The sequence below is a fragment of the Phaethon lepturus genome, unplaced genomic scaffold (assembly GCF_000687285.1).
Source record: "Phaethon lepturus isolate BGI_N335 unplaced genomic scaffold, ASM68728v1 scaffold12181, whole genome shotgun sequence".
NCBI lineage: Eukaryota > Metazoa > Chordata > Aves > Phaethontiformes > Phaethontidae > Phaethon > Phaethon lepturus.
Genome location: NW_010518474.1, coordinates 1 through 27,299, shown reverse-complemented (window position 1 = coordinate 27,299; position 27,299 = coordinate 1). Strand labels below are relative to the sequence as shown.

The 27,299-nt window shown below is 37.9% G+C and overlaps 1 protein-coding gene across 1 annotated transcript; it reads left to right on the top strand.

The window, feature by feature from the left end:
* The first annotated feature begins 339 nt into the window (after positions 1-339).
* Positions 340-26,841, top strand: MTRR (5-methyltetrahydrofolate-homocysteine methyltransferase reductase). The gene is made up of 14 exons (XM_010296743.1): positions 340-512; positions 4,895-5,048; positions 6,976-7,093; positions 8,179-8,545; positions 11,488-11,610; positions 13,261-13,414; positions 17,088-17,176; positions 18,786-18,966; positions 20,082-20,124; positions 20,568-20,754; positions 23,692-23,810; positions 25,394-25,486; positions 25,573-25,755; positions 26,697-26,841. Exons 1-14 carry the CDS (start codon positions 369-371, stop codon positions 26,839-26,841), a joined length of 2,100 nt encoding a protein of 699 aa, XP_010295045.1. The 5' UTR covers positions 340-368.
* The last annotated feature ends 458 nt before the right edge of the window (positions 26,842-27,299 follow it).

The window sequence follows — 27,299 nt, the reverse complement described above, 5'->3', positions numbered from 1 at the left end:
AATTTACGTAATGGAAAGTGTTTATTTTCATGAAGCTAGTTTCTCTATTGTATTGTTTGCAAACTAGATTCTTGATACCAGGTATATTGCAATTTTACTGCAATATCAAGGCAGTACAGCACATATGACCAATACCATGAGTCCTTTGTAACCTGGCCTACAAAGCTTGGTTGTGAGAAATGTCTTCTCTTCAGACTAGATGACTCATTTCCAAGTTAAACACCAATACTGCTATCCTTTAAAGTATCTCTTTTTAATCTAATAAGCAAAACAAAATCTTACGGTTCTGCATTCAATAAATTCACTCTTTTTTTGTCTTTTTTTCCCCTGCAGTGTCTTTTAAAAAAAAAAGTGCTCTGTTTTGGGAAATGTGCTGTGATTTAAAAAGGAGGTTTTTGCTTCTCTATGCAACACAAAAGGGGCAGGCAAAAGCCATAGCTGAGGAAATACGGGAGCAAGCAGGAGCCCATGGACTTGAAGCTGATATGCACTGTATAAGTGAAGTGGACAAGGTGAGATACTCCATGTGGTTTTGAAAAATAGGTATTTAAGAGCTGCAGTTTTCTTCATGTGCTTGAGTGGTGACTGTTAATAATTGTGAAGGCTGGGCACATGCACCCATCTAAAATAAATCCTCTAGTTTAAAATTTTCGTTTCTTAGGAATCAGTAATTTGGACCAATACTCACAGACGCTTAATAGCCCTCTGCCAAAGGTACATCTTTCTTGTGATTTTTCTTATTAGAACAGTACATTAATATATCTTTGATCTCTCTTCTAACAACAGTGCAGTGACTTCTTGAAAACTATTTATGTATGCAGTAGTGAATGAATTCTGTATTTACTGGTCAGCTCTCCTTTTTTTAGAAATGATGCTTTTTTTTTCCTGTTGTTTTTGTGTAGCATTGAGGTCCTGTGTTCTATTAAGTGTGGGCTCCAGCATGACCCTGAGCTTTTGTGGGGTATTCTTGAGTTATAGCATATGCACTCACTGCAGTTCGCACTGAATACACTCAAGATATATTCTAGAAACAAATAAAAAGCTTGGCTGGAGCAAGGAAATGGCTTTTTATTATTTGTTGTTATCCAAGGGTAAGGATCTGAGAACTGTTAATGTCTTTCTGTAGCTAAAGGCAATGTGAACTGTAATTTCCTTCACAAAGTACTTTCAGCTGTATGTCCTCAAACAAAAAGATATTAAAAAACAAATAAACAAAACTTGATAGCCTGATATTTCATATGAGATGGGTAGAAAGTAACACCTAAAAGAGTTTTCTTTGATGCACTTGAAAATGTGAGAAGTTTATAAAAATAATTTGGTTCCCTTCTAGCAGGTTGCTTTCTTGGGAATACAGTACATGTTGAGTAGCTGGTCATCGCTTTTGAATGAATGTTCACTGAATATGTAGCAAAGTGTTACAAAGAGACTTTTATGCAGCCAGCAGTGAATGTGAAGTTTGTCCTTATATTCCTCCATTTAATTTCTTTTGCATTTGACAGGTTTGGAGATTAGTTTCAGGAAGGCAGTATATCTCTAGCCCTGTTATTGGCCTGCCACTGGAATAAATCTATTTTGTCAAATTTGGCAAGACAACTCAGAGCTGCACATTGTTGATGAGGTAGAAAGATGTACTGAATTGAGAATCTGAGAATTGGGCACTGAGGAGAAAAGTAATTTCTGCAGCTTTTTAGATTTCACCACTTAAGTTTTTCCCTACCTTGTAAATAAAGAGAACTTCTAGAAGATTAAGTGTAATTGGGGAGGAAGGCAGTACTGGAGGAAAGAGCTTGCTTGAATTTGGTAGGGCCTCTTCTGAAGTCCTTTGGGCATGTTAGATCTAAGAGTTTATTCCACAACCTGTACGATTCAGAGAGGTGTGTGTATGTCTTAAGTGAGGAAGTAAGAGGTGTCTGTTTTGTCCATATTTGTCAGTTAGAAGGCCTGTCTTCATACAGCTTTTGGGTATTTCTCAGGCCTTGTCATCACTTAAAGGGATTGCTCTGAAGGTCTGTGGATGGAATAGGTGGCTACAGAGCCAATAGTCGTAATGTGATCCTGTCGTCATACAAGAATGAACGATCATACACTGCTCAAGTCTCGGAAACACTGTTACCAAGTAGTGTCTCTCACGTACACTCCCATAGGTGAGAAAAGGTCATAAATCTTTGGTTGGTTACTGTGATTGCTTTTTATGCTTGATGTAAGACTGAAATAAAGTGGAAGTGAGGGAGGAGCAGTAAAATAGGAGGCTAAATGGAGATCACCTTGAGTCATGGTGCATGTAGTCAGCCTTGGATGAGTTACCTGAACAAGCACGATATGTATTATTCTGGGTAAGACATCATCAGGATGCCTGATCCTGTCCTTTTCCCTCAGCAGTTTTTCACAGCTTGAGCAGCTGTTTTGTGCCGTTGCTGTCCTCAGCTGAGGAGTACTTCTGAAGGCAAGAGAAAGAATGGGACAAAGATGTAAGACCAAGGATATAGGAAGTGGAAGGCAGAGTGAAAAAACTGTGTAATTGTGTAAGGTTCTTGTTGGTTTAGTGATACATCAGACTTCCTGATAATTGACGCAAATCAGCGTGGAACTTCTGTCCTTCCAGAGGCCAGATGGCCGTGACTTTTCTTCTTAAGGAGTCTGTCTACAATTGTTTTGCTTCCACAAGTCGTTAAGTTTGCAGAGGGGAATATGCAGTGGAGCAAGCAAGAATTTAGTGAACTAATCATACTTCTGTTGTAATGTACCCCCTTTTACTTTCTAAGCTTGTATCATTTTTTTTTTCAATAATGGAACATAATTTAGTGTAAATTTTTATGTGATACCGGTAGACCTTTGCATTTTGTACCTGAGAGTTTGCTTTTGTTTGTGAAAGCAGTAGTCATCTGTGACAGTGCATTGCAGAAGCTCTTGTATTTGTACTTACAAAATCAGCTGTTGAAGCTTTAGAAATCTGGGTAACTGCAACAGGACCCTTAAGGCCTTTTTTTACACAACTTAATAGTTCAGTTTTGGAAGTCTTGGGAATTCATGGGTACTTGGAGTTCACCTGAACTTGTAAAAGACAAAACCTCTATTTGGAACGTCCCTGGACGATGACTCACTGAAGTCTGGCAAAGTACTTGGGGAATATCCTTGTATGCTTACTCTCTTCTCTTACGCTTCTCTAGACAGCTGCTGTTGGCCACTGTCAGAGGCAGGACACTGTTCCAGGTGGTAATTTAAGTTGCTCTATGCAGCTGTTTTTAGGTTCTTCAGGCAGGTTTTGGTAAAAATGACAACAGCAAAACCCCTTGATACTCTTTCTTTGTGTTCCGTTCTGAATTGTAGATGTAAGGGGTAACATTTTATATGCCTTGAGGGAGGGATAAGGTTTGAGTGATTTATTGAGTGAAGTGTTTAGAAGATAACTCCTCAAACTCTGAAGTTTTGAATTGCAGTCCTGAAACTGCTTGAAATGAAACATAGTAGCTCTTGCAATCTTTATTTATATTTTCTCATAACCCTACTATTTTACTAAATTTGGAATGCTGGGAGAGAGTTTAAACTGAAACATATGGGGAGCAGTAAAAGGAGCTCAGGTTGCTTACTGTGTCAAGGAGGGGGGCAGGAGTGACCTAATAACAACCTACTTGAGCTAGACTCTTCTTGGCAGCAGAAGACTCTACAACAGGTAGCAAATTCTACTGAGTACAGCCTGATAAACTCAGATTTGACACTAATGGAAGAAGTTCTGCATGGAAGAGGGTGCTGAAAAAACTGGAATCTCTACCCTTACAAGTTTTCAAAATTCAGCTAAAATCATAGCTGACCTAATGCAGCATTGGCAGTTAGTCCCACTTGGGGGATGGGGTGGGACTAGGTGACCTCAAGTGGTTACTCCCAAACAAGGTGTCTGTGATTCTGTGGAGCTGTTGTTCGAGTAGGTCACTATCACAAGCTGTCCGTGTGATTCAAAACCCGTACGTCCTAGGGGTGCTGCGAAAGAGCACGTTGTGCAGGTGACCTGACAGACGGCACGCTATCACAGTGCTGCAGCCCGCTATCATTGGAAAGCTGCAATAATCAAAGAAACAATGCTTTTTACTTGAGAAGTAAAAAACAGTTGTGTGAGACCTGATTTTATGGAACTGATGCACAATCACAAATATAGGCAGTTCTTGTTGATATGGTATAATGGGAGTAGCTCCCATAAAACCATGGGCAATGTGAAAGATCGGTATTAGCAAAGGGGAGATAAATGAATTTGGGGAAGGGGCCCGCTGAATCAGACCGTAGAGCACGGTGACTGATTTTCTCTGTTCAGAGCTACCTTAGCTCCCCCAAAGCACAGAGGGGGGTTTTTTGTGGCAAAGACAGATGTAACATGGAAGTTATCAGAAAGAACCAAATAATACCTAATGGAACTTAGAAACGACACCCACAATTTGTACGACCACACCCCAGTTATCTGTGTGAAGTTATCAGGATTATGCCTGCGTGATTGTGATCGTATATACAAAAATTCTTTTTCTGCTTGACAAAGCAAATAGAGTGCAGCTGTGAAGTCATCTTTGCATGCGTACGAGCCTGCTCAAGATGCTGACCTTCGGCGTTTGTGTATGGGATCATAGGGTAATTCAGGTTGGAAGGGACTTCATGAGGTCATCTCACAGCAGGGTCAGCTGAGGTCACAGCAGGTTCCTCAGGGCTTTACCCAGTCTGGTCTTGAAAACTCCAACCAAGATTATAAGTTGCATCCCCAAAATGACTTGTAACTACTTGAAAGACTTTCTGTGGTTTAATACAGGTAAAATGAGATTAAACATTTTTCTGTGCACCTTTGGGAAGATACTATCTAAGGCCGCAAAGAGGTATCAAATGACACTTTGTAACTTACTTGCTCTATTGTTTGTAGTATAACCTGGAAACAGAAAAGGATCCTGTAGTTATTGTTATTTCCACTACCGGTACCGGAGACCCACCAGACACTGCCCGCAAGTTTGTAAAGAAAATTCAAGACACGACTTTGCCACCTGATCATTTCGCACATCTCCACTATGGATTGCTAGGTGATTTAGTATTTCCATATTATTGCAGCACTTGTCTGTCAGTGAATAATTTTTATATTTTTCACTTGTGAATAGGTCATTTGGGGTTTTTTTTAAAGTGCTTATAAAACATTTATTTCTGTAACAAGAACCATTTTTTGTGTGTAATGTCCTTTATAAGCAATAAAGGAAAAATGTCACAGCTACCAATTTATTTTTTTTATAGTTTAGTTTTCTTTGCATAAACAAAATATGATATAAGCTATCTATAATTGTTGAAGTTTTAATTTCATGTCAAGTCCCTATGGACTAGATGAATTTACTTGACTTTGCAAGTAATTGGACATTTTTCTATACAGAGGGAAAGGCAGTATAAAATGTTGTTAAAAAATAAGGGTTTAAGATCATCCCATCCCTTTAAATTTGCAGTAACTTCTTAAATTTTGAATGTCGTACTTGTCAATAGAAGGAGTGTAACTTCAGGTTACAGATTGATATGCAAAATACAGATTTGGCAAAATACATCTGACATATCTTGATCTGATGATAAAATCAGTTTGTTGAGTTTTCAGGTTGTGTTTAAACAAACTCCAGAAACTTCTGTTTGAACTTAGGTTATTTTTGCCTGACAAGTTCATAGGAGTTGGAAACTTCTAAATTTCTAGTGAAGAAAGTAGCCACTAGAAGGAAATTTCTAGTGGATATATAGTGTGGAGTCTGAAATATATGCATCCTAATCATGTAATGTTTTGAGATGATGTTATGCTATTGCCTACTTATACGTTACAGTTGTAGTAACTAAATTATAACATGGTTTATGATTCTAGTCTGAAAAGTTACCAATCTTAAAATATGTTCATGGTATACATTTCAGCTTGTCCAAAGAAGTGTTCACTCTAGGTACCATACCTGAGAGACAGCAGTAGTCTTTAAAAAAAAAAAAAAAAAAAAAAAGCTGTTAAAAAAGAGAAAGGAATAGTCCATTTTTAGGTGGGGAAAATAGGGATATAGTGGTTTGAAATTGCACACAAGAAAGGGTCAGGCTGTGAAAAATTGTGGTAGTTAAGATAGTGAAACAGTGGTGTGGATTACCTACAGAATTTGTGAAGACTACCTAGCCAGTGGTCTTTGGGGTTGTTAGGTAAGCATCTGTTAAGGATGAGGTATGTGTGGTTGATCACTTTTAGGTTGGGTCATTGGTTTAGTTGATCTCTTAAAATCTCAGGACCTCCACAAACATACCGCTTGAGTCCACTGACTTTGTAACTGATAACAAAGAGCAGCAGCTTCTAACAGAGCATCTTTACAACTGTTAAAGGGCAGAAAACCCAGTGCAGTGAAAATGAGATCTGCAAAGTAATCATTGATTCCTGGGGAGGAGGGTGTTGGACCAGGTTCCCTTATGTACTTTTTCCTACATTTCTTCATTCAGATTGTTTAAAATCACTTCTGTGTTTTGTTTTTTTTTCCAAGGTTCCAGTATTTTTAAATTACTTTTAATACTCTCTCCCTTATGTTCTTGACATATATTAACAATTTTAACCTGAAGGTGAGATAATTTCTTTTGTTAATTCACATACAGTTTATCAGTTTCACTCTTTTTCTATTCATTTCAGTTCCTTACATTTTTCCTCCAACAGTGGTTTTGTGTTTTTTAAAAGCCTCAAACTAAAGCAATATTCTTCTGAAACGTGAAATACTGAAAGCAAAGTGCTTTCAGAGACATTCTGTGTCTTACATTTGTGAAGGAGGAAGGACTTTCTCAGTTCTACTTTGGGACAAACACAATTTTTTTAAGGTCATAAAAGTTTCCTGGTAATATGCACTTTGCTATATTAGATTCTTCTGTTTCCTGCAAGAAAATCCTGTGTTGTCTTTGCAGATCTTTGTCTGTGTAGCCTGGATGGCTGGCTGATTGACATGATTCCTCTTTCCTTGAATTTGCCAGGTCTGGGAGATTCAGAGTACACGTTCTTTTGTAATGGTGGAAAGACAGTAGACCAACGCCTTCAAGAACTTGGTGCCCAGCACTTCTACAACACAGGATTAGCAGATGATTGTGTAGGGTAAGAGCTGAACGAGTTTGGATTTACGTTCTTCAAGAAACAATGGTTAAATGTGAATTTGGCAAAACATTCTGAACTCTTTGAAATCAGTTGAACCTGAATACTCAGCACCTCACAGGAATGGGTCCTGTCTGAACACATGAACAAAGTATGTCTTTTCAATCTCAATTACCATTAAACTCCATTGTTAAAGTGTGAGCAAACATCTGTAATGCCTGGAAAAATGGAGGATATTTAGCAGTTTTAGAAATTAAGTAGTTCAGAATAAGTGGAGGGGTAGTGTAGATTACATTAAAGGTAGACTGTTTACTGAAGCAGATAAAAATAAAGCCAATTCCCAGTATATGCAGTACTGGGTAATGGGATCTCTTTCTACATACGCACCAGACTTCTATCCAAGCTCACATCTTGCCGTTGAGCTGCTTTAAACAAACCCTGTATTGATTTTTATTTTTTATTCTCTTCCATAAAAAATGAATTTCTTGTCTTTGATCACTGTAGAGGAATTATGTAAGAAGGTTTTTTTGATTGCTGTAGAGGAATTATGTAAGAAAACAACTCCCTTCCTGTTCTGTTGCTCTTTCTGGCCAGTAGGCTGCAGTCTTGGCTTACTTATTTTGAACTGCAGATTATATCTGTTCTGTGCATGATGATACGAGACAGTTGGACACAAACATTGCCATAACCATAAAACTTATATCTTGTGTTCTAAAATAATAAAAATGGAACATTAGTGTAAGCTATTGATGTTGCTGTTGCAGAATGAAAAGTTGCATATTTTGCAACCATCCCTTCAACTTCCTGTCATAAAGTTCAGTGTAAGAAAATAAAAGTGAGAAACTGGAAGAAGAGCAAGGCTGTTACACACTTTAGGCTCCATAAATTTGCATAGTGGTAATAACTAAATGAAACTATTTTTTTAACAAAAAAGTTGTCTTGGTAACAGCTGCAGATATATATAAAAACAGAAAATTAATAGTATTGTTAGCTTTTGTCATCTTTTCATTACTTGTAAATTAACGGACTAGTAAGTCACAATAATTCATCTATTTATTTTTCCTTCCCCCCCCCCTCTCCTTTCCCAGTTTGGAACTAGTCGTTGATCCTTGGATTGATGGACTTTGGCTTGCCCTCAAGGAAGCATTTCTGTTGCAGAAAGAAAAAGAAGGCATGAGCAGCAATGCTATTTCTAGCTCTCTCTCCGCAGCCCCACACGTTATGCATGAACTGAACTTAAGCTCAGAAGTACAGAACTTGAAACTAGAAGATGAGGGAGTGAGGAGTTCTGCTGTTCTGTCACAGAAATTGGTTGACATAAATCTTGTGGCTTCAACTAGAGACACTGAACCTTCACTTGTTCATTCTGTGCCTCCTGTCTCTCAGTCTGCTCTTAATATTCCTGCCTTGCCACCAGAATATATAGAGGTGCAATTTCAGGACACCCATGGTGAGGTAAGGACTTCACTTTGGATGATGGAAGCCTCCAGCTCTGTTAGGAGCATGAGTGTATACTCCTACATACGGCTCAAAAGAGCAACTGGATACTTACATAAAGGAGATACGTCCCTGAACGCAGGAGGTTTCTGAATTGTAAGTGAAAGGTCCATTTAGATTGTGAAAATGTAGTTACCTCCATAGGAGTTATGGGCACTTATGTTAAAGTATAATTTAGCTAAATTATAATTTGGCATTGCAGTGCCAGGAATGGAAGAATTAAAATCCTCAGTGGCTTATGTAAGGATGGTGAAAACATTTTCCTGTAGAAAGGAGCATAGTACAATTTCTGTTCAAATTTTTAGTACTTGCAGAATGCCTTAAGAGGGTGTAAAATTGCTGAAAGTCTTGCTGCAGATTTAATAACAGATAAACTTGTCATGGTAAAAACATGATCATAATTTTACTTTTGGAAATGGAAGATGAACTGTAGGTCAAAAGCCACTGCGCTTTTCCTATGAAGCCATGTTGAACAAAGACCTGCTGTACAAAGAGAAGAATTAGCATGAGCTGGTGATCAGCTCCAGTTAGCATATTTAGTGTTCAAAATGAACTGGAAAGCATGCCTTAAACTTCTCTGGTTGCCTGACAAAGGGCAGACGTTTTGGTCATCTCTGTGAGGGAGCAGTGAGGGCTGGCTGCCCTTTAAGGGACAGGGAGCCAGGAGCTGAGTGTGGTAACACAGCCAGCCCCATTCCCTGATAGCCAAGCGATGCAAACCAGGAGATGGCAGTCAGGATCAGCCAAGAGTGCAGATCATCAGGCCAGGAAGTTGGTGTGCAGATCCTTACTTGGATCAATAGGATCTGTGGCCAGCCATGAGCATGGTTGTGGCTGAGCTGCAGAGCAGTACTCCTATGATGTGGCTCAGGCAGGAACTGAAGGCCCAGGGCTGAGCTGAGGCTCCTGGGCCCATGAGCAGAGGTGGAGGTGCAGTCCTCTGATGAGGCTGGTCAGGACCATGAAAGCCCATTAGTATCTTCAGGCCCCTGGCACTCTTGAGGGTGTCAGTGGTAATCCTGAGAGAATCACTTAGTCTGACTAATATAATTATGTAAGAGTGTATGAATTTAAACACTGGATAATTTTGCTTTTCTTTTAAACCTCATATTGTGGTTGGTTTTGCTCAGGTTGTTGAGTTAAGTAATCCAAATTACTGAAAAAAAGATTTATGATTTAGAGGTACTCTTCGGTTAAAGACTAGTACTTGGGTTGAAGGTGTTGCTACAGTGGTTAAAAGAGCCCATTTTCTTGTTTTAAAGTCATAGCATATATTCAAACTGATCTCTAAAATAATTGATCAGGTTCTAATATTGATGCCTTAACTTTTCTGTAAATAGAAAAAAAGTAAATTTTGCTTTTGGACAGCAAATTGAAAAAGCTGAATCTGCTTGTCTGGGATATAGTGACAGGTCACAGATTGTAGTCCACATTTCAGGTATAAAGCTGGGTGGTTGTCTTGAGCCTTGGAAAGAATCAAATACAGGTTTGTTTGGTTTTTTTTTTCCTTTGGTACTATTTTTGACATAGTTGGCTAGACCTTGTCAACAGAGAGTTCCCATGTGCAGTACTTGTAAAAGCAAACATGACCTTACAATTCATGTCCTTTTCCAGTATCTCACATTGCAACAACCATGGGTGTTTTTTGCCAAGCACATCCGAAGTTGGCTTGTTTTGAAATGCATCAATTTGAGGTTTGGGTATTGCCAAAAAGAGACTCCCTGCCGTTTAAAGAAGGCTGGGTACATGATCTCTAGTTGCTTTTATGATCAGTGTCCTGAGCTGTTGATTCTCAGGGTTGAATTAACAAGCTGCTGCTTGTTAGTAGCAGAGCAGTAACAGTCTGCATCTTAAGCCTTTGTGGCAAGTGTAAGATAATACAACTTAGCTTAAATCTTGATCTCATTATGCCTTGAACTTGACTTGGAGGGAATATGAATGTAGACAGTTATCACAGTCCAGCTGATGCACAATAACGATATGGCCCAAGCTGTTATTCACCATGTCAAATTTGTTGAGAATAACAAAACCTCCAACTGTTGGTCTCAAGTGATTCTCTTGTCTCCTTTTTTTTAAAATAGGAAATTTTCAGATTAACCAATATTCTCTTACGGGTAGAATAATTCCTCTCCATTTAACAGAGTATTGTTATGGACATTTATTATCTCTCCCACCTCTTTTCATTTTTGTCTGTATGGATCTCAAATGAAGCTTGCTGACAATAGTGATGGAGAAATGAGGGCTGTAATCTGATCTTCAAGTGATAGCCTTTGACAGAGGTGGTCTAGAATTATTCTTGGTGCCCATTAACAATTCTTCACCTGTGTGGAAAAGCTGCGGCACGATGCTGTTTTGTAGTGTGGAGTTTCCAGGTTAGCTCTAAATTTAACTGTAGTTTTTGAAATTCCTCTTATAAGTTGCCTGTAATAATAGCCCAATCTGCACCCCAGAGTCTTGATCTGTAAATCTGCAATGACGTTTTTAAATAGCTTCTGTTCTTACTTCTTATGTCTGTTCTGTGTACCTAGTAATCCTTTAATTAGGTGGGAGTTTTTTGGGTTTTAACATAAATGCTATTCTCTAATTGGCTATTTTCAAGGCAGCTTTTGAAAAAGGAAGCAGTTAACTGCATTTGTTAGTAGTTTAGGCCGATTAGACTGTTCAAGCCTACTTACTTTTTATAGTTGAATATACGCCTGTTACGGCTTGGATGTGATTTTTAAAAATGTGGAGCAAAACACTGTATGTATATAGAAAGTTCATGTTTTTCCTCATTGTTTTGAATTGTTTCCTAAGATTGTTTCAAAAAATTGAACCAACACTAATTCCTGTATGTCATAGTAAGCTGTCATTCAGCTGATTTGCATTTTTAGTGTAAGTTTTTGTGTCCTCTTTTTCAGAATCCACATCTGTCCTCACTGATTTCAGAGGGAACAACCTTTGAAGTGCCAGTTACAAAAGCAGTTCAACTCACTAGAGAAGATGCAATAAAAACTGCATTGCTCTTAGAACTTGATATTGCAGTAAGTTAGTGATGGCCTTTTCTTTAGTGGGTTAGAATAAAGGGTGAAATGAATGTGTGTTATATGTAATAACTGGGGTGAAAATTACTTATTTGACTGTTTAAAAAGAAAAAATAATTCCCTATACAACAGGATGTCAGCTTAGTCTGATCCATTTTGTAAATGCAAAGCTTGATTTGTTCACTGAAAGGTATGACTCTGTGGAAACCAAAACAGAAATAAAGTGTCAAATCAATTTCTTTGTTTTCCGTGGATATTATATTGACTGAAATACCTTTTTGAAGGGAATTTACAGTGGAGATGGGCAGGCAGGGAATATTGAAAATTAATAATCTTTCCGTTTGTAAGTATACAACTTAGGAAATACTCAGAAACTGTATAGTAAATTGTGACTATTCCTTGTGGTAGGTAATCTACACAAGTAATAATTTGACTAGTATAATCAAGTGATAAGAATCATTATCACTCGAGCACTGTTTCTGCCTCTGGCATTCATTTGGTCTGACTTACTAATATAATACTCAAACTGTCAGCCTCTGTTACCCAAGATGTAAAAACTGGTTTAATTTATTCAGGGAAGATCATATTTTGTATGCTGTTACGAAGATGAAAGGCAGAGAGTGTTCGATATTACTTTACAAGAAATCTTTAAAAGGAAGATATGTTGCTTTGGAGTGGTTTTCCAAATTTGTAGAATTATGCCTTAGGGATATTGTGATTTTGGCACTAACTTCTATTGGACTCTATTAGCCTAATCTGTGTTAATTTCCATGGGACATCTTTAAATCTCAGTTATAAATAGAGTCTGTTTAAAGTTCTAAGCAAGTGAGTCTCTGAGATGACATGATTTTTTGCATATATTTGTATGTATACATGTATCAAATCATCACCACACACTGAAAATGTGAACATTTTGTGCCTTTTTTTCCTCACATTCTCAACAGCCTGTGTATACAGGTCACCTCACCTGATGCATAAGAGAAACAATAACACAAGTATAATTTTGTGTGTTTCTATAACAGGTAGAAGCTTGAGCAGGGTTTTAGCAGTTGGGCACAAGAAGCTCTGCCAACTGAGGAGAATCTGGGTCTTAAGATCTGAGACACCTTTTAATTTTCGCTGTGCTTTTCCCTTGCTGTTTTTCTTTTTTGCCTCCAGAAAATAAAAACAGTTGGGGTCATTTCGGTCACAGTTCATCAAATAGTTTAACCAGCAAGTTTTATTTTAGTGATAATGTATCTCTATACAAAGTTGCACCAATTATGAGGGCTTAATTTCTCTGCTCTTCTCAAACCAGAAAACAAAGTACATCGGTAATTAATGATCTGGACTGATTATATAACGCATCCTCTTAATACATATTTATTTTCCTTCTGTTTAGGCTGCTCGGCAGTTTCTTATTAAAGAGTGTCGAAATATTTAAACCAGATAAGGAAAGATTTTTCTAATTAGTGAGGTTAAACCTGAAAAGAAAACATGAGTATTTAGGTTTTGATCTGGTCCAAACAGTGAAATGCTAATACAAAGTAAAAGAACATATGACTTCATGTGACTGTTACAGTAGGCAGATTGCTGCTGTTAGGAATGGGGATGCTGTTGGCCTTGGTTTATGATAAAATTTAATAGAAATTATCTCATATTTTAAAACAGGATACAGTCTTTGACTATCAACCTGGAGATGCCTTCTGTGTAGTATGTCCCAACAATGTCAATGAGGTGGAAGAACTTCTTCAAATCTTGGGACTTTCTGAAAAAGGAGAGTATTTCGTTTGCATAAAGGTTAAGCAGGGCACTAAAAAGAAAGGTATGTTGGATGCACTCGTCATGAACAAATACTCCTTTCTGTGTTGGTAGGGGTTGGTATGCATACTTTTGAATGTTTTTGTCTTTAGTATTGGAACACAGCTGTCATTTCATGAAGGCATGTTGAAAGCCACAGAGATGTGTTAAAAAAGAGAAGAGAAAAATAGAATGCTCCTGCTGGCTTTACTATAGATGAGTTAGTTTCTGACTGGGAACTTGAGCCTGGCATTGGTATTCATCCATTTCATTCTTCCTCTGTGCTCCTTCATGTTTATGGAGATGAATCTTTAATCACATAACCTAACAATCCCCCACTTGAAAGTAAAATCTATCCTTGCACAGCACTTCACATCAATTTGTTTTACATCCTAAGAGGGCCACAGTCCTGAAGCAGAAGACTTAGTGCTGCTGCAAGGTGCCTTTTAAGGGGCTTGTAGGTCTATGTGGATGCGTTCTGCTGAGTCTTACGATCCCACACCTCAGAAAGGTTCAAGGTATGTCCCTGGACCTGTGAGGATTACTCTTCTCTTGCCTTGCGATTGGTGTCTTAATGGTGCTGCTGAGTTTTGCCTTTAGTTCTGCAGGATGGGGTAGGTCTCTTTGTTGTTCCAGTCTCTGGGTAAATCAGTTCCCATGGCGAGATTCCCTGCATCATTGACGGCAACACAAGTTGTCCCTTAAGTATGAGGTGTAAATGGACACATGTTCTTGGAACTGGCGAGTAACTCACTTGTTAATGAGGTGAGTTTACATGACAGGCCATGTTGTAACATCATATGGAATGTCCAGGCCCAGCTGATCCCCATCCTTGACCCCGACTCCAGTAACTAACCTCTGCTGGGAGAGGTCACTGGCAGATCTGGAGTAGAGCCAGTATCAGTTACAGCCTGGTCCCTGCACTTCAGATGAGCCCTGCATCTGCAGGGCTGGTCTGGCTGTTACCCAGCCCCACTGTACTGAACACCCTCCCCCCTGCACCACTTCACACCTGCTTCTTCAAAAAAAAAAACCAAAAAAACAAAAACCAAACCCCAGAAAAGGTCCCAAGCAGGGTCTCAGCTTTTTAACAATCTCCCTTCGGATCAGGACTGGTCCTCAGCACCCTCAAGCTCAAGACAATGTCACCCCATGCAGGGCCCAACTACCATGCACAGGCAAACAACAAGGGATTGGGTGGTGTGTCGAGGGATTTCACAGACACACTACTTCTACTGTTTACAGTATTTACAGATTTTGCAGAATCAAGCACGTTTTCAAAGGAAGCAGTTAAAAGGGAGGGGTATAGCAAAGGAGGAGGTAATGGAGGGCCAAAACCATCAGATTTTCATAGGAAAGTGGGCTTGAAATTTTGTCTCTCCTGAGGGCTAGTAGGTTTTTCTGTGCAAATCAGCCCTGCTACCTGGCTGCATAAAATTTGAATCTCTGAGTTAAAGATAATGTCAACAGCATGTTCAAAGTGAAGGTCTCCTTGAATAGGCACAGAGAGATATTCTGTCCTTCCTGCCTACAGTAGTTCCCTTTATTCTGTTATACTGATGTTGCAGGAATAATGTAAAGCTGCCCTAACAGGGCACTTTGAGTTCATCAGTGTCAGAGCACTTTCAATGTGGAACAGAGCCTATATAGCCAAGTGAACATAGCTTAGCCCTTTGATTGTTCTTGTATACCAACAAAACCATCCTTCCAAGGCAAAGTTGGTAAAATAGTGGAGTGAAACTTGCAATATCGGTGCTCTCATCCTATGTGTAAATAATCCAGGTTATTGCATCTCTGGCTGCCTAATGTAGCACTAATCAGGGAAAAACTGTAAAATAATGTGTTATTTATGTAACATTTTACCATATCTTGTATATAAAATGGCACGTCTGTTTGTGAATCTTAATGAATGATAATGGAAAGGAAGATGATAGCACTGGATTGCAGCACAGGGAATCAAAGTTCCTGGTTTTGCTCTGGAGTCTTCCGAGTGATGCAGAGCAAGTCATGCTGATTTTTTACATTTGCCTTGGATACTCGGTCAGGACCTAGCAAGTTGCTGCTGATCCACCGATGTCCAATCACAGCTTGTACACTGACTTCCATCCACTTCAGGTATGAAGTTAAGTGGTTTAGAATCAAACCCAAATTAATTTCTCTGGATCTGTGCTGGTGAGCAGAGACTCATTTAGTTAAATTACATGTTATTGGCAATCTGTACCAAAGAATTCAGCTCTATAGTGCAGCTTTGCAATTCCTAGCAATGTTCCAGAGTTGTTTTCCTTTTGAGATGGTTGTCTCTTAACTGCACTCACATTTCTGAGGAATTTGTAATAGTTACTACAAACTATTATGGTTGTGAGTTTACTGAATGAAGAGATATGAAAAACCTGGGAGAAGAAAAGAGCATGAAGAGCAGGTTGTGCCTGGGCTGCATCTTCAAGATTTACCAGGAATTCCACTGAATTTTGTTTACAATCTCTCTTTGTTCAGTCTATGAAGTCTTTGATGAAGTAGATGAGATCAATTGAGAGGACAAAAAAAGAAAATATTTGCAGTCTGGTGCAAAGTCTATTGTTCAAATACTGGATTTTCTGTAGGTTTTTTTTTTATTGTACAGATGAGCATCTTAAGAGGAGGATTAAGTACTTCTTGTAACATGCTGTCAGCGTATTCAAGAAAAGGGAGTTTATATAAATGTGAAAATGAATGCTTCTTTCCTGCATTATATTTATGCCAATCCTCTTATCTTCTAAAATTAAACTTTCGTCTTTATAGCAAGGATTCAGTCAAGTAATGTTGGTATGAAGAAGTAATTTAGTAAGTTATGTAGGTATATTCTTGGAGTGAAAATTCTGTAGTACTAAAGGGCTCTTGAGCATGGAAAAAAACATAGTAAGAATCAGTAGCTAGATGTCAAAGCCAAGAAACATTGTCAAGAGAAATCTCAACATGCAAGTTGGGTCTGTAAGGAAACAATTTGGGAGCTGCAGAGATTATTAATTAAAGGTGGTTTGTCACATAAATGCTATTATATTGCTTTTGGGGTTAACTTAGAATAGCCACTTACGCATGACATGGCGTAAGACTGATAAGCCTGGCTGCACCCTAGCTGACTCCATAAAGGGATAGGTGGGATGTCAGTGTACCTCCTTCGCAGAAATGGAACCTGTAGAGACTACAGGAGGGATTATTTGCTTTGTACAGAAACCCCTTGGATCTGGTGGGCCTCAGAAGCTCCAGCTTGGCACTGGCTGCATACACCTTTGGTTAGATCATTAGAAAGCTTTGACACATTCTGATTTTCAGGAGTGCTTATTGATGGAGGGAGGAAGAATGTGGATGTTTCTTTTCCTGGTAAGCATTCCTCTGTAATTCTTCAAGGTGGAAAGTGGCAACAAAGCCTTGAGTGGTTTAGCAATGAAATTTATTTGAACACTCATGTATTATACCTGTCTTTTTGTTTCCCACTTTCCTGATGTTTCAAGTATTCTGTGGAAAATTGTCATTGATACTTCACTGGAAAACTGTCTTGCTGTTTAGTTTATAATTTCCACTAACCAGAGGGGGCTCAAACATATAGAATTGGATCCAGTTTAGCTCTCTTGTATTTCCTGAAAGAACAAGCACTCCGTGATGCCATTTTTGGATGTTAATGAATGCATGTTTTGTTTTGTTTTTTTCTCCCTCTGAACTAGGAGCAACTCATCCACAACACATCCCTGAAAGAAGCACTCTGAAATTCATTTTAACCTGGTGTCTGGAAATAAGAGCAATTCCCAAAAAGGTGTTTATGTGTTTGTTCTTTTAAAAAGAAACCCTTAGTAATTCTATGCTGTATGGTCTCTTACAGATCTATCCTTGTTTCGTGTGTAGTTATCATGTTTCTTGGTGAATAAGGATTGTCAGTTTGCATGCTGCTGCTTGTACTTTATTCTGAGAAGTTTCACTTATTTTTCTGGCAAACTCTGAGATACCGAAATCTCTATTCCTGTTACACAGTATCTTGATTCATAACTAGTCTGGAAGTAAATAGAAAACTATTAGGTATTTGGTGCCGGATAACTGGAAGGCTGACTGAACTTGGCCCCACAGGCATTTTAGAGAAACTATTCTTTCTAATCAGAGGGAGCCGTATCTGTCAAGTTTTGTCACAGAAAAACACATTGCCATAATGTCTTTTAAAGTATTTTAAAGCTTTTGTTTAGCATTTCAGTAACCTGGCAGAATTCAAAGAAAGATTTTTTGCTTGTATAGTATTTGTTCTCACAAAGCGTGGATATTATTTTCCTTTCATTCTGTGCCTGCAAAAAACTCAAAGCTTGCAACTGGAAATGCACGTGTATTTCTGGTATTGTCAAAACACATTTTAAAGACGACTTTGTATGAAGGATGAAGCTAAACAATTGTGTTGGTTGGGTCTCTGAGAGAAATTACTTTTTGGAAGGACCTTTTCACTCAATTTAATGGATTTCACAGCAGAAGAGAAGAGAATCTTCCAATTGTTTCAGCCTTTTCAAAACTGTATTTAACAATTTTGAAAAATTGTCTCAACAATAAGAGTAGGCAGAGAATACTGGCTGGGGAATATTGCCCGAGCCAGTTTTTATAACCTATCTGCTTTATTACCTGTTCAGCACAGAATATGGTTTATGTAAACCTATTGCCTGGAAGCTCAGTGTTTGACCACACTCAAATTACTTGGAAAGTATTCTTTTGTGTAGAATATGTCATCTGATTGCACTTGGTGTTTTGGATCATTTTTTTATGCACTGTGTCTATTTCCACCTTGCTTTTGGAAAAAAACTTATAACTATTTACATCTGATTTTTACTTTATCTTACAATGCTCAATTTAATTTTCCCTTAAGAAAACCTTGCAGTACCATTATGCAGGCATAAAGTATGGAATAAAACACCGCAGCGACATTTACATGACTCATTAAATACTATACTTTATTTACAGTAATACCTCTTCTAAGACTTTTTATTATGCCTTTCCTGGCTTCTGTAACTTAGCAAATGTTGTTTTGTCTTGAATTCATTTGTGTTATGGGACTGTTTACTTAACTCAAGTGCAAATACATAAATAAGAAAGCCTTTCATAAATTTGAGATTTATCAGGGAATCGGTTGTACCTGTTTGTCTCTCCCCTACTCAGGCTAAGTAGAATTTTCTGACCTGGTAGCTTGTACCAGACATTAAAGGAGCACCCCAAAAATAAAAAAAAAGTCATAGTAGGTGAAAGCGTGCATCGGGAAATAAATTGTATTATCCATTAACCTGTCAGGTGACTGCTTCCTGTCCCCAGGCAACCTAAGTTTTTCCCAGTTTTGTGATGATTTTCCCAAACGGACAGGTTTTTTTTATCCTGCACGCTTATTTTCTTCTCTGCAGGCATTTTTGCGAGCTCTTGTAGAATGTACCAGTGATGCAGGAGAAAAACGGAGGCTTCAAGAGCTTTGCAGCAGACAAGGAGCCTCTGATTATACACGGTTTATTAGAGAGTCTAATGTTTGCTTGCTGGATTTACTTCATGCTTTTCCAAGCTGCAAGCCTTCACTTAACCTGTTAATTGGTAAGTGACTGATTTGGACTTAATTAGGTTTTGTTTCTGAAAATGCATCAGACTAAATGTTCAGTTTCCCAAGAAAGGGGAATAACTGTTCCGTTAACTGCTTTAGAAATGTTATAGTATTCATAGTGATGAAACTAAAAGTATTGTTGGGGAACAGAGCTCTGTTCTCCAGGGTGTGGTCTTTGGCCTCCATTCTGCAAACACTTAGGTACATACCTGGGCTTCAGTTGACTCTGGATTGCTCTTATGCATAAACAATAAGCATAAGGTATTTGCAGGATTAGGCTCTGTTACTCCACTGTATGTTCTCTGCCATTTGCTATGCCCAGTTTTTCTGGTATTGCTCGCTTGTTGTCACCATTCCCCACCACACTGTTCACTTAGGAATATGTCTGTCTCCTTTTAATATGCCCTTCTCCTCAGCCAAAATGTGCAGTCTGCATACTAGGGCAAGTCATTCCTTTGAAGACACCATATCTATGTATATATATGTACATACATATGTAGATACAAATGTGTGTGTGGGAGGGATAGTGGGTTTCTCATTGAAAAAATGCCCAGTAAACTCCTGTCTCTGTTGTTGTTGTTGTTGGGCTTTATAAGCTGTGATTTCAAAATTTGCATAGGTATTCATAGTGGTTTGATATTGAACTGGCACATCTGGTTCTAGGACGTTATATATAGGAAATATTCAATCAAACAATGTCTATTCTCAGAGCTTCTGAGCTCCGTAAAGCAGTCTAAGATGAAAGGTAGGGAAAATTAAATTTGAAGCTTCACCTTGTCCACTAGCTACTGGCATCTCTTCTGTGCACCTTACAGCTGTTCTTAATTGACCAAGAACCCCATAAATTCACTACTGTGGCCTCATTTTATGGTATCTCTAACAGATGTTCGACAAAGTCTAAAAAACATTCAAAATAGAGTTCTGTCTTAATAGCTTATTTCTGAGACAAAAATACTGAATGTTCAAAGAGTAAAATTACAGCTAAATTGTAATATGCTTGTAATCCGTTGTAGTGTAAACACTCACTATGATATTTTCATTTTTATTAGGGTAAACCAAACAATAAGTGATGCTTTTATTTATTTATTTATTTATTTAAATTTTTCAGAGCATCTTCCTAAATTACAAGCCAGATCCTATTCAGTGTCAAGGTAATGAAATATTCAAATTATATCTTCTTGGCAATTTAGGTATACTTTTTTCTCAAGTGTGTGTGTGTGCGTATGTTATGAACTAAAGAAGAATAAAACCTGAGGAAAAAGTGGTTGTCTCCCTGTTGCAAAAAAAAACCAGGGTTTGACTATTTCAAACAACATTGTTTTGAGTGTCTGGCGAGACTTTGACACAATTCTCAAGAACAAGCTCACACATGTGTGAATCTGATATAGAGGAATTTGGATTTCCTTCTGTAGGCACTGGCCTCCGACTCCAACCTTAAGATGTTTTCTAACTATATATGAGTATCACACATTTAACTGAACACTGAGAATCTTGATTCAAGTGAGGTGGTTTGGGCTGCAAACGGACCTGCTATAAGATTGTACATTTCTCTCTCAGGTTTTGTGGGGTTTTTTTAATGCTTTTATCTTTACAGTTCAAACTTATATCAGCCAGGAAAATTATGTTTTGTGTTCAATATTGTGGAGTTTCCTGCCTGTCCCGCTAGACCAGTCTCACGGAAAGGAGTATGTACAGGCTGGCTTGCTGAGTTAGTTGCGCCTCTGCTGCGCCCCGGTACAAACACTCTGCATACAAAAGGAGGAAACCCTTCAACTGAAAAGGTACGAATGTTAGATCTAAACTCCCTTAACCGTTTAATTTATACGTTTGAAACAATTGCAGGTTTCCTTGTTCACTGCCCCTGATGTAATGCAGGTGTTTTGGCAGTATGCTGCTTCATTTTGCAGTTCTACCCTTCTTGTAAGTTTACCCTTCCCTCTGTAACATGTTTGGAATTTCATTGCTAAGTTGCTAAACACAGGTATCCATAGATAAAGTAAAACATGAGTAGTGAAACTTCCCATTGATGAAAGGCCAGAGTCATTTTCCACCCCACTGTATCCTTAAGCAAGTCTCGGAAGATGTTTTCATGGGCTAAAATATCGCTGTGCAATTAAATGATTACGGCTGTTAGCATTGTAGGCTACAAGGCCAAGAGGCACTTGGTCACTTCCAGGGAAAGGGTGGCAGATAATAGGGGAGAAATCATAAATATCTTGTCAAGGTCTCACACAGTTTGCGAAGGCCAAATTATTGAATGCGACACAGAGAACAATCTTCTGTGGTATTTCTGATGTGCAACAAAGATCATAGAACAGTTTGGGTTGGAAGGGACCTTTACAGGCCATCTAGTCCAACCCCCCTGCAGTGAGCAGGGACATCTGCAACTAGACCAGGTTGCTCAGAGCCCCGTCCAACCTGACCTGGAATGTTTCCAGGGTTGGGGCGTCTACCACCTCGCTGGGCAACCTGTGCCACTGTTTCACCACCCTCACTGGGAAGAATTTCTTCCTTCTATCTAGTCTAAATCTGCCCTCTTTTAGTTTAAAACTGTTACCCTTTCTCCTGTTGCAACAGGCCCTGCTAAAAAGTCTGTCCCCATGTTTTTAGAAGCCCCCTTTAAGTACTGGAAGGCTGCAACAAGGTCTCCCCAGAGCCTTCTCTTCTCCAGGCTGAACAACCCCAACTCTCTCAGCCTTTCTTCATAGGAGAGGTGTTCCATCCCTCTGGTCATTTTTGTGGCCTCCTCTGGACCCGCTCCAACAGGTCCATGTCTTTCCCGTGCAGAGTAGAGGGGCAGAATCCCCTCCCTCGACCTGCTGCCCACTCTGCTTTGGATGCAGCCCAGGATACAGTTGGCTTTCTGGGCTGTGAGCGCACATTGCTGGCTCATGTCCAGGTTTTCAGCCACCTGTATCTCCAAGTCCTTCTCGGGAAGATGGTTTGGCATAGTGGGTATTAATAGGAAAAGGTACTTTTTTTGGTCTCTTTTCCTTTCAGGGCAGAGAATCTGTGTAATTAATCGGTCACAAAGTTACTAGGTGTAAGCTAATTACTAAAAAATTTGGAATTCTAATATATAATTAGTATGACAAAAGAACTACTGCCAGGCTAATCTATCTTTGATTAAGAAAATGGACACAAGTGTAGAATTTAATTACAAGAAAACTGTGCCAATAATTCAAGATGTTGGTCTGGCAAAATGGAAGGAAAAACCCATACAAGTTATCTTAGTTTTTTAAAACTAACTGAAAACCCAAACTGATTAATATGTGCATCGTATATCTTATTCCAGTATTCACATATGCTCTTTATTTAAAATATAATTGATTTGCAATATATTAAAGACCAAACATGAAAAAGAGGTGGTATAAAAAGAAAGAAAAAAAAGGATTATAACAAAATGAGTCTGAAAAAAGTTCAGAACTATTTGCATCTGCTGCACAAGCTAGAATTCAGCATAGATAAATGTGCGGCAATACACATATATTGCAGAAATCTGTGGAATACCAATGCAAAATAAATTAGTGTGATCTTATGCAAAAATACCTTAGATTAATTGAAAACACTTTACAGTATAAGTATGTTTACCATTTGCAGTATTTTTCAAAGGAATGACCAGTTTGGAATCATTAATAGGGAAAATAACCTCCTAAGTCAAGTGCGGTTTGAAGTAGTAAGTATAACAGAAATACAAATATTGCCCCCTGCAGCAAGAATTATACTATATTTTTGTCATCATCATCAAACCTGAAAAATAATCCGGTTTAACATTCTAGTATCTATGATGAATTAAATGATAAGAAATGAGTAGTGCTAAACCACTCAGGTTTAGAGTGCAAAGTTTAAGTAACTTGGTCTAGTGCTTCACTCCTTCTTTAACCTTGAAAGTAAATTCAAATCCTTTCATAATTATTATGCAAAATAAATTGGATGTTTGCTTATGACTTTAATGGATGAAGCTCTGCTATGGCTGCTGCTGAGTCTTGAATAATCTTTTAAAGGATTAAAAATAGTCATCTCTTGTTTTCTGTACATTATGTTAGCCATGCCTCAGAGAATAGTTACGGAGCTCCTATGAAAATCATATCTAGAATTCCTTTTAGATACAGATTTGAAGATCAGAATAGTTTATCAGTGGAATGATATAAACCATTTTCCAAGGTCTTTGAGCAGTTATGTGCCTTCCCTCAGCCATATGCATTTTTGGGGACCATGTAAAACTTTTATGAAAATTAAGAATGCAAGTTCAGTATCAGTAAGCTTCAATTTGCTATAAACAAATCCTCACCTCCACTGGAATATTTTTAGATGTCCACAGCATAAAAAAAGGTTGAGTTGCCTATAATAGCAATAAGTTTTACTTCCCTTTGAGTACCAACACCATTTCCATGAGTTTTGTTAACAGTATTCCTCAAATTTATCTATTGAAATTCCTCAAATTTCATACTCAGAAGCTCATATTTGTGTGGTTTTGCCTACTTTTTCTCCAGATTGATTAATAAGTCTGTAAGTATGCTGTGGGGTTTTTTCAGACGCTCATGTGAAATTTTGTTCCAGATGTCTGTATGGCATTAAAAATAAACTCTGAAGCTCAGGATTTGGAAGGGTGTGTGGACATATACGCTACATAAATATCCTGAAGTTTCTAAAATGCTCATGGCTTTTTCACTGCTTAAGAATATCCTTCAATTGTATTCTATCTAATTTCGTTTTAGATACCTATTTTTGCTCGTCCAAACAATACTTTCCACTTACCTGCAGACCCATCTGTCCCGTTCATGATGGTTGGTCCAGGAACAGGGATTTCACCATTTATTGGTTTCCTACAACATAGGTATGTACCGAATTGTTACCTGGAAAGCAGCCTTTCTGTTGAGGAAAATACAGCCTTAGGTTTTGAGTACAAGTATAGATAACTTTTTTTCTTTTTTTTTTTTTCTTTTACTTTTTGTAACACTGGTATGCTCATTTGAAAGTCTTACTACTTTTAAACAAGCAGTGCTTTTTTATTTATCTGTTTTTCAAATGAGTAAAACTTACATTTTCATCTGACTGTATCCAATATCCGTAGTGGATATATAAGGAATTGGGTAAATTGCAGAAATAGTAATAAGAAATTAAATCTTTTATCTGTGTGTTGATAGTGGAAGCCCTGTGAACTGGTTGGTTGCTTTTAGAAACAGAGTTGATTGGCTTAACTTTGATATTCAAAATCCCTTTCTTTCAGAAGTGACATCTATATTAAAAGCCTTGGCATGCTGAATGTCAAGTTTTCCCCCACATTCCCCTATTTATGTGTGTTTACACATTTTGATGTTTTAAGATCAGGAGCTTGGCAGCTCAACTGTCAACAGCTAGGCATACTGAACCCAACAATCTTGGGTTTTGTGGGGTTGTATTTGAGGGAAGATAGATCCCTTTTTTCCCCCTCCAATTCCAGCAGCATAATTTTGCAAGGCAAAGAGACGCTTGTTCAAAAAGTACCTCATCACCAAGGGTGTGTAAAAACATGACTTTTCAGAGGAAATGAAGAATGGGAAGAGTGGAATATTTGGGTGGGAATGCTTGCAAGTTTTGTAGGTAACCAACACATCTCATATCATTCCTACATGACTCATTTCCTGCAGCAAGATAGTGGAGTTTCTTGCATCCTGTAACAATTATTTTTAAACCATTTTCTTTGAGAGAAAAGTGAAATTTTGACATGATGTGTCTGAGTTCATGCTTCCACTTTAACCAGATCATAACGTACAATCCTTACTCCTTAATTTTAACCCCCAAATATATCATTATCTTTCAGAACTATATTGCATTTTAAAGAATTCATAGCATTTCATAAGCATTTGATCAGTGATGAATAAAATCTCGAAATGCAACTAAAAAGTTGCAGCTAAAACCCCTATAAAGTAATACCTTCAGCATTATTTCAAGAAAATGCAATAACTTCTGATGATGTAGTAGTAAATAGATTGATAGTCATAAAGTCTTGCAGGCTTCTACAGCTAAATGCAAAGTGTGCTAAAATGCTTTGTGCTGAATTTTCCCAGGTGTTTTTACAGGGCTTCCAATGAAGGATAAAGGGTAGTGATCTCCTTATTGAGCAGTCAGGATTGTTTTGTGAGATGTTTGGAAGTGTCATTCTTGACTCTTCCAATGTGAAACTGTGGCAAAAAAAACTCCACATTTGAAGTTGATTGATTTTGAGCTGGTCCAAAAGTGAGTATTCAAGAAAATCAGTGAAGGAGGATTTGACTGTGATTTACCTTATGCCGTTTCACACTTCTGCCAATACAGAGGGCTATTAAAGCACTGCTTTAAGTGAGAATTAGGTTATAGGAGTTTTCGATTCTGCACTTCCTAAAACAGATTGGATTTACATATGCTCAGTACATTCTTCTTTTTTTTTGGTCTGTTTAGGCAAAAGCTCAGAGAGGAACATACAGACTGGGAATTTGGAGAGACCTGGCTGTTTTTTGGTTGTCGGCATCAAGATCGAGACTATTTGTTCAAGCAAGTTTGCTATTTAACATTAATTTTGTATTGATGAGAGAATGCTTATCTCTGAGACGTTACTAACAGTTTTTATTGCCTTTCAGAGATGAGCTCAGATGTTTTCTTGAAAATGGCACATTAACTCATCTTAAGGTTTGTTTCTCAAGAGATTTTTCAAATGCCAAAGAAGTAGCCCCGCCGAAATATGTGCAAGATGTCCTTAGGCTTTATGCTAAGGAAGTTGCCAGAGTCCTGCTGAGAGAGAGAGGTTACTTCTATGTATGTGGGTGAGTAGAGTGGAGATAGACTATCTCAGAAAGAGAACAGACTTAGCAGAAGTTCGAGGCTTTAGAAAGACTCAGAGCTGTCTGAAAAAAACATGATGCTGAAAGGCCTTCCTAGAATGCTTGAATTTTATCACTATGTCCATTTTTTCCAGTATAGTCTTAGGTTTAGCTTGTAACCACAGAGTTCTACTAGTTGCTTTAGTCACTTACTATTTCTTTTTCAGTATTCAATTAAGCTATAGGAGGTTTCAAGATAATGGATTTATCTTGAGAAAAATGAGACACTTGAATACGTGTGATGATAAACTGCACAGCTGTGAGATAGTAGCAGTCCTCTTCTGTGTGCCAGGCTTGGATGGGTAGAATGCTAAAGTAACGTAGTAGTAATGTATTTTAAAGTGGGGAGTTTTATTTGTGGATGCGAACTTAGGTGGAGATTTGAGATTTTTAGGAAGTTTGTGGATAAATAGACAAACTGTTTGAATATAGAGCCTGATGTCAATACTTTCTACTGCACAAATAATGTTAGCTATTTGTATTAAAAATAGCATTATTAAGAAGGGAAGGTTGTTGTGTTGGGTTCTTTTATATGAGAACTATATGATGATATAATAATAAAAAATACTTCAGCAGATCCAATTCTCCGTAAAAGAAAGCAAGCATTCTGTGACAGCTCAACTAGGGTTCCAAGGGTTTTTCTTATAAATTACAACATGCTGAAAACTTTGTAATGTTTGACTGAGAGAAACCCTTGTTACTCTCAGTGCTCAGCTACATGAAAACTCAGTGAGAATCTTGCCATTCAATATACAAGCTGTATTTATGTTTAGGATTTTTTTAAATGCCTCCTTTCCAATAGTATCCTGCCTCTGAAGCTCTTGATCAAAGGAAAAATACACTGTTACCCATTTTCCTCCTCTATTTTTTTTTTTTTCCTGCAGAGATAAGAAGCACATGGCTGATGGTGTAAGTGATGCCGTAGTGGACATTTTAAGCATGGAAATGGAAGTTGACAAATTGGAAGCAATGAAAATCCTGGCCACGCTTCGAGAAGCAAAACGATATTTGCAGGATGTTTGGAGCTAAATATTTAGCTTTTCTTACACCTTAGTAACACAGAAGATTTTGTTTCACACTATGCTTTTGACTAAAAGTTATTGTCAAAAGTGCTATCTGTAGTCACACAAATACTAACTTTCTTAATTGATCTTTCAAACAGGAATATGAAACCTTTTAAATGACAACAAGCCGGGCTGCTTTTTGAAGCGTATGTTTTTTTAACAAGGTAACATAATGGACTCTCTCAGTGCCTTAATTCTCTCATTTTAAGATTGGTTTCACATAGAAAGTAACAACTTCTGTACTTGTACAGCTATAATTGGATGTTTACATTACATTATGTATTTTTTCCTATAATATATACTTAAAGAAGCTACAGAATAAATATGATGTTACACACTAAACTGTGCATCATCACATGTATTACTGACTTACCAAGATTTATTGAAAATGTACTGGGTTTGGGTGGCAGGTTTTGGTAGTGG

Coding starts and splice junctions, on each gene's coding strand:
- MTRR (XM_010296743.1), top strand. CDS start 369: ATGTGCTGTGATTTAAAAAGGAGGTTTTTGCTTCTCTATGCAACACAA. Junction 13,415..17,087: donor GCAGGGCACTAAAAAGAAAG/GTATGTTGGATG, acceptor CCTCTGAACTAG/GAGCAACTCATCCACAACAC. Junction 25,756..26,696: donor GGTTACTTCTATGTATGTGG/GTGAGTAGAGTG, acceptor TTTTTCCTGCAG/AGATAAGAAGCACATGGCTG.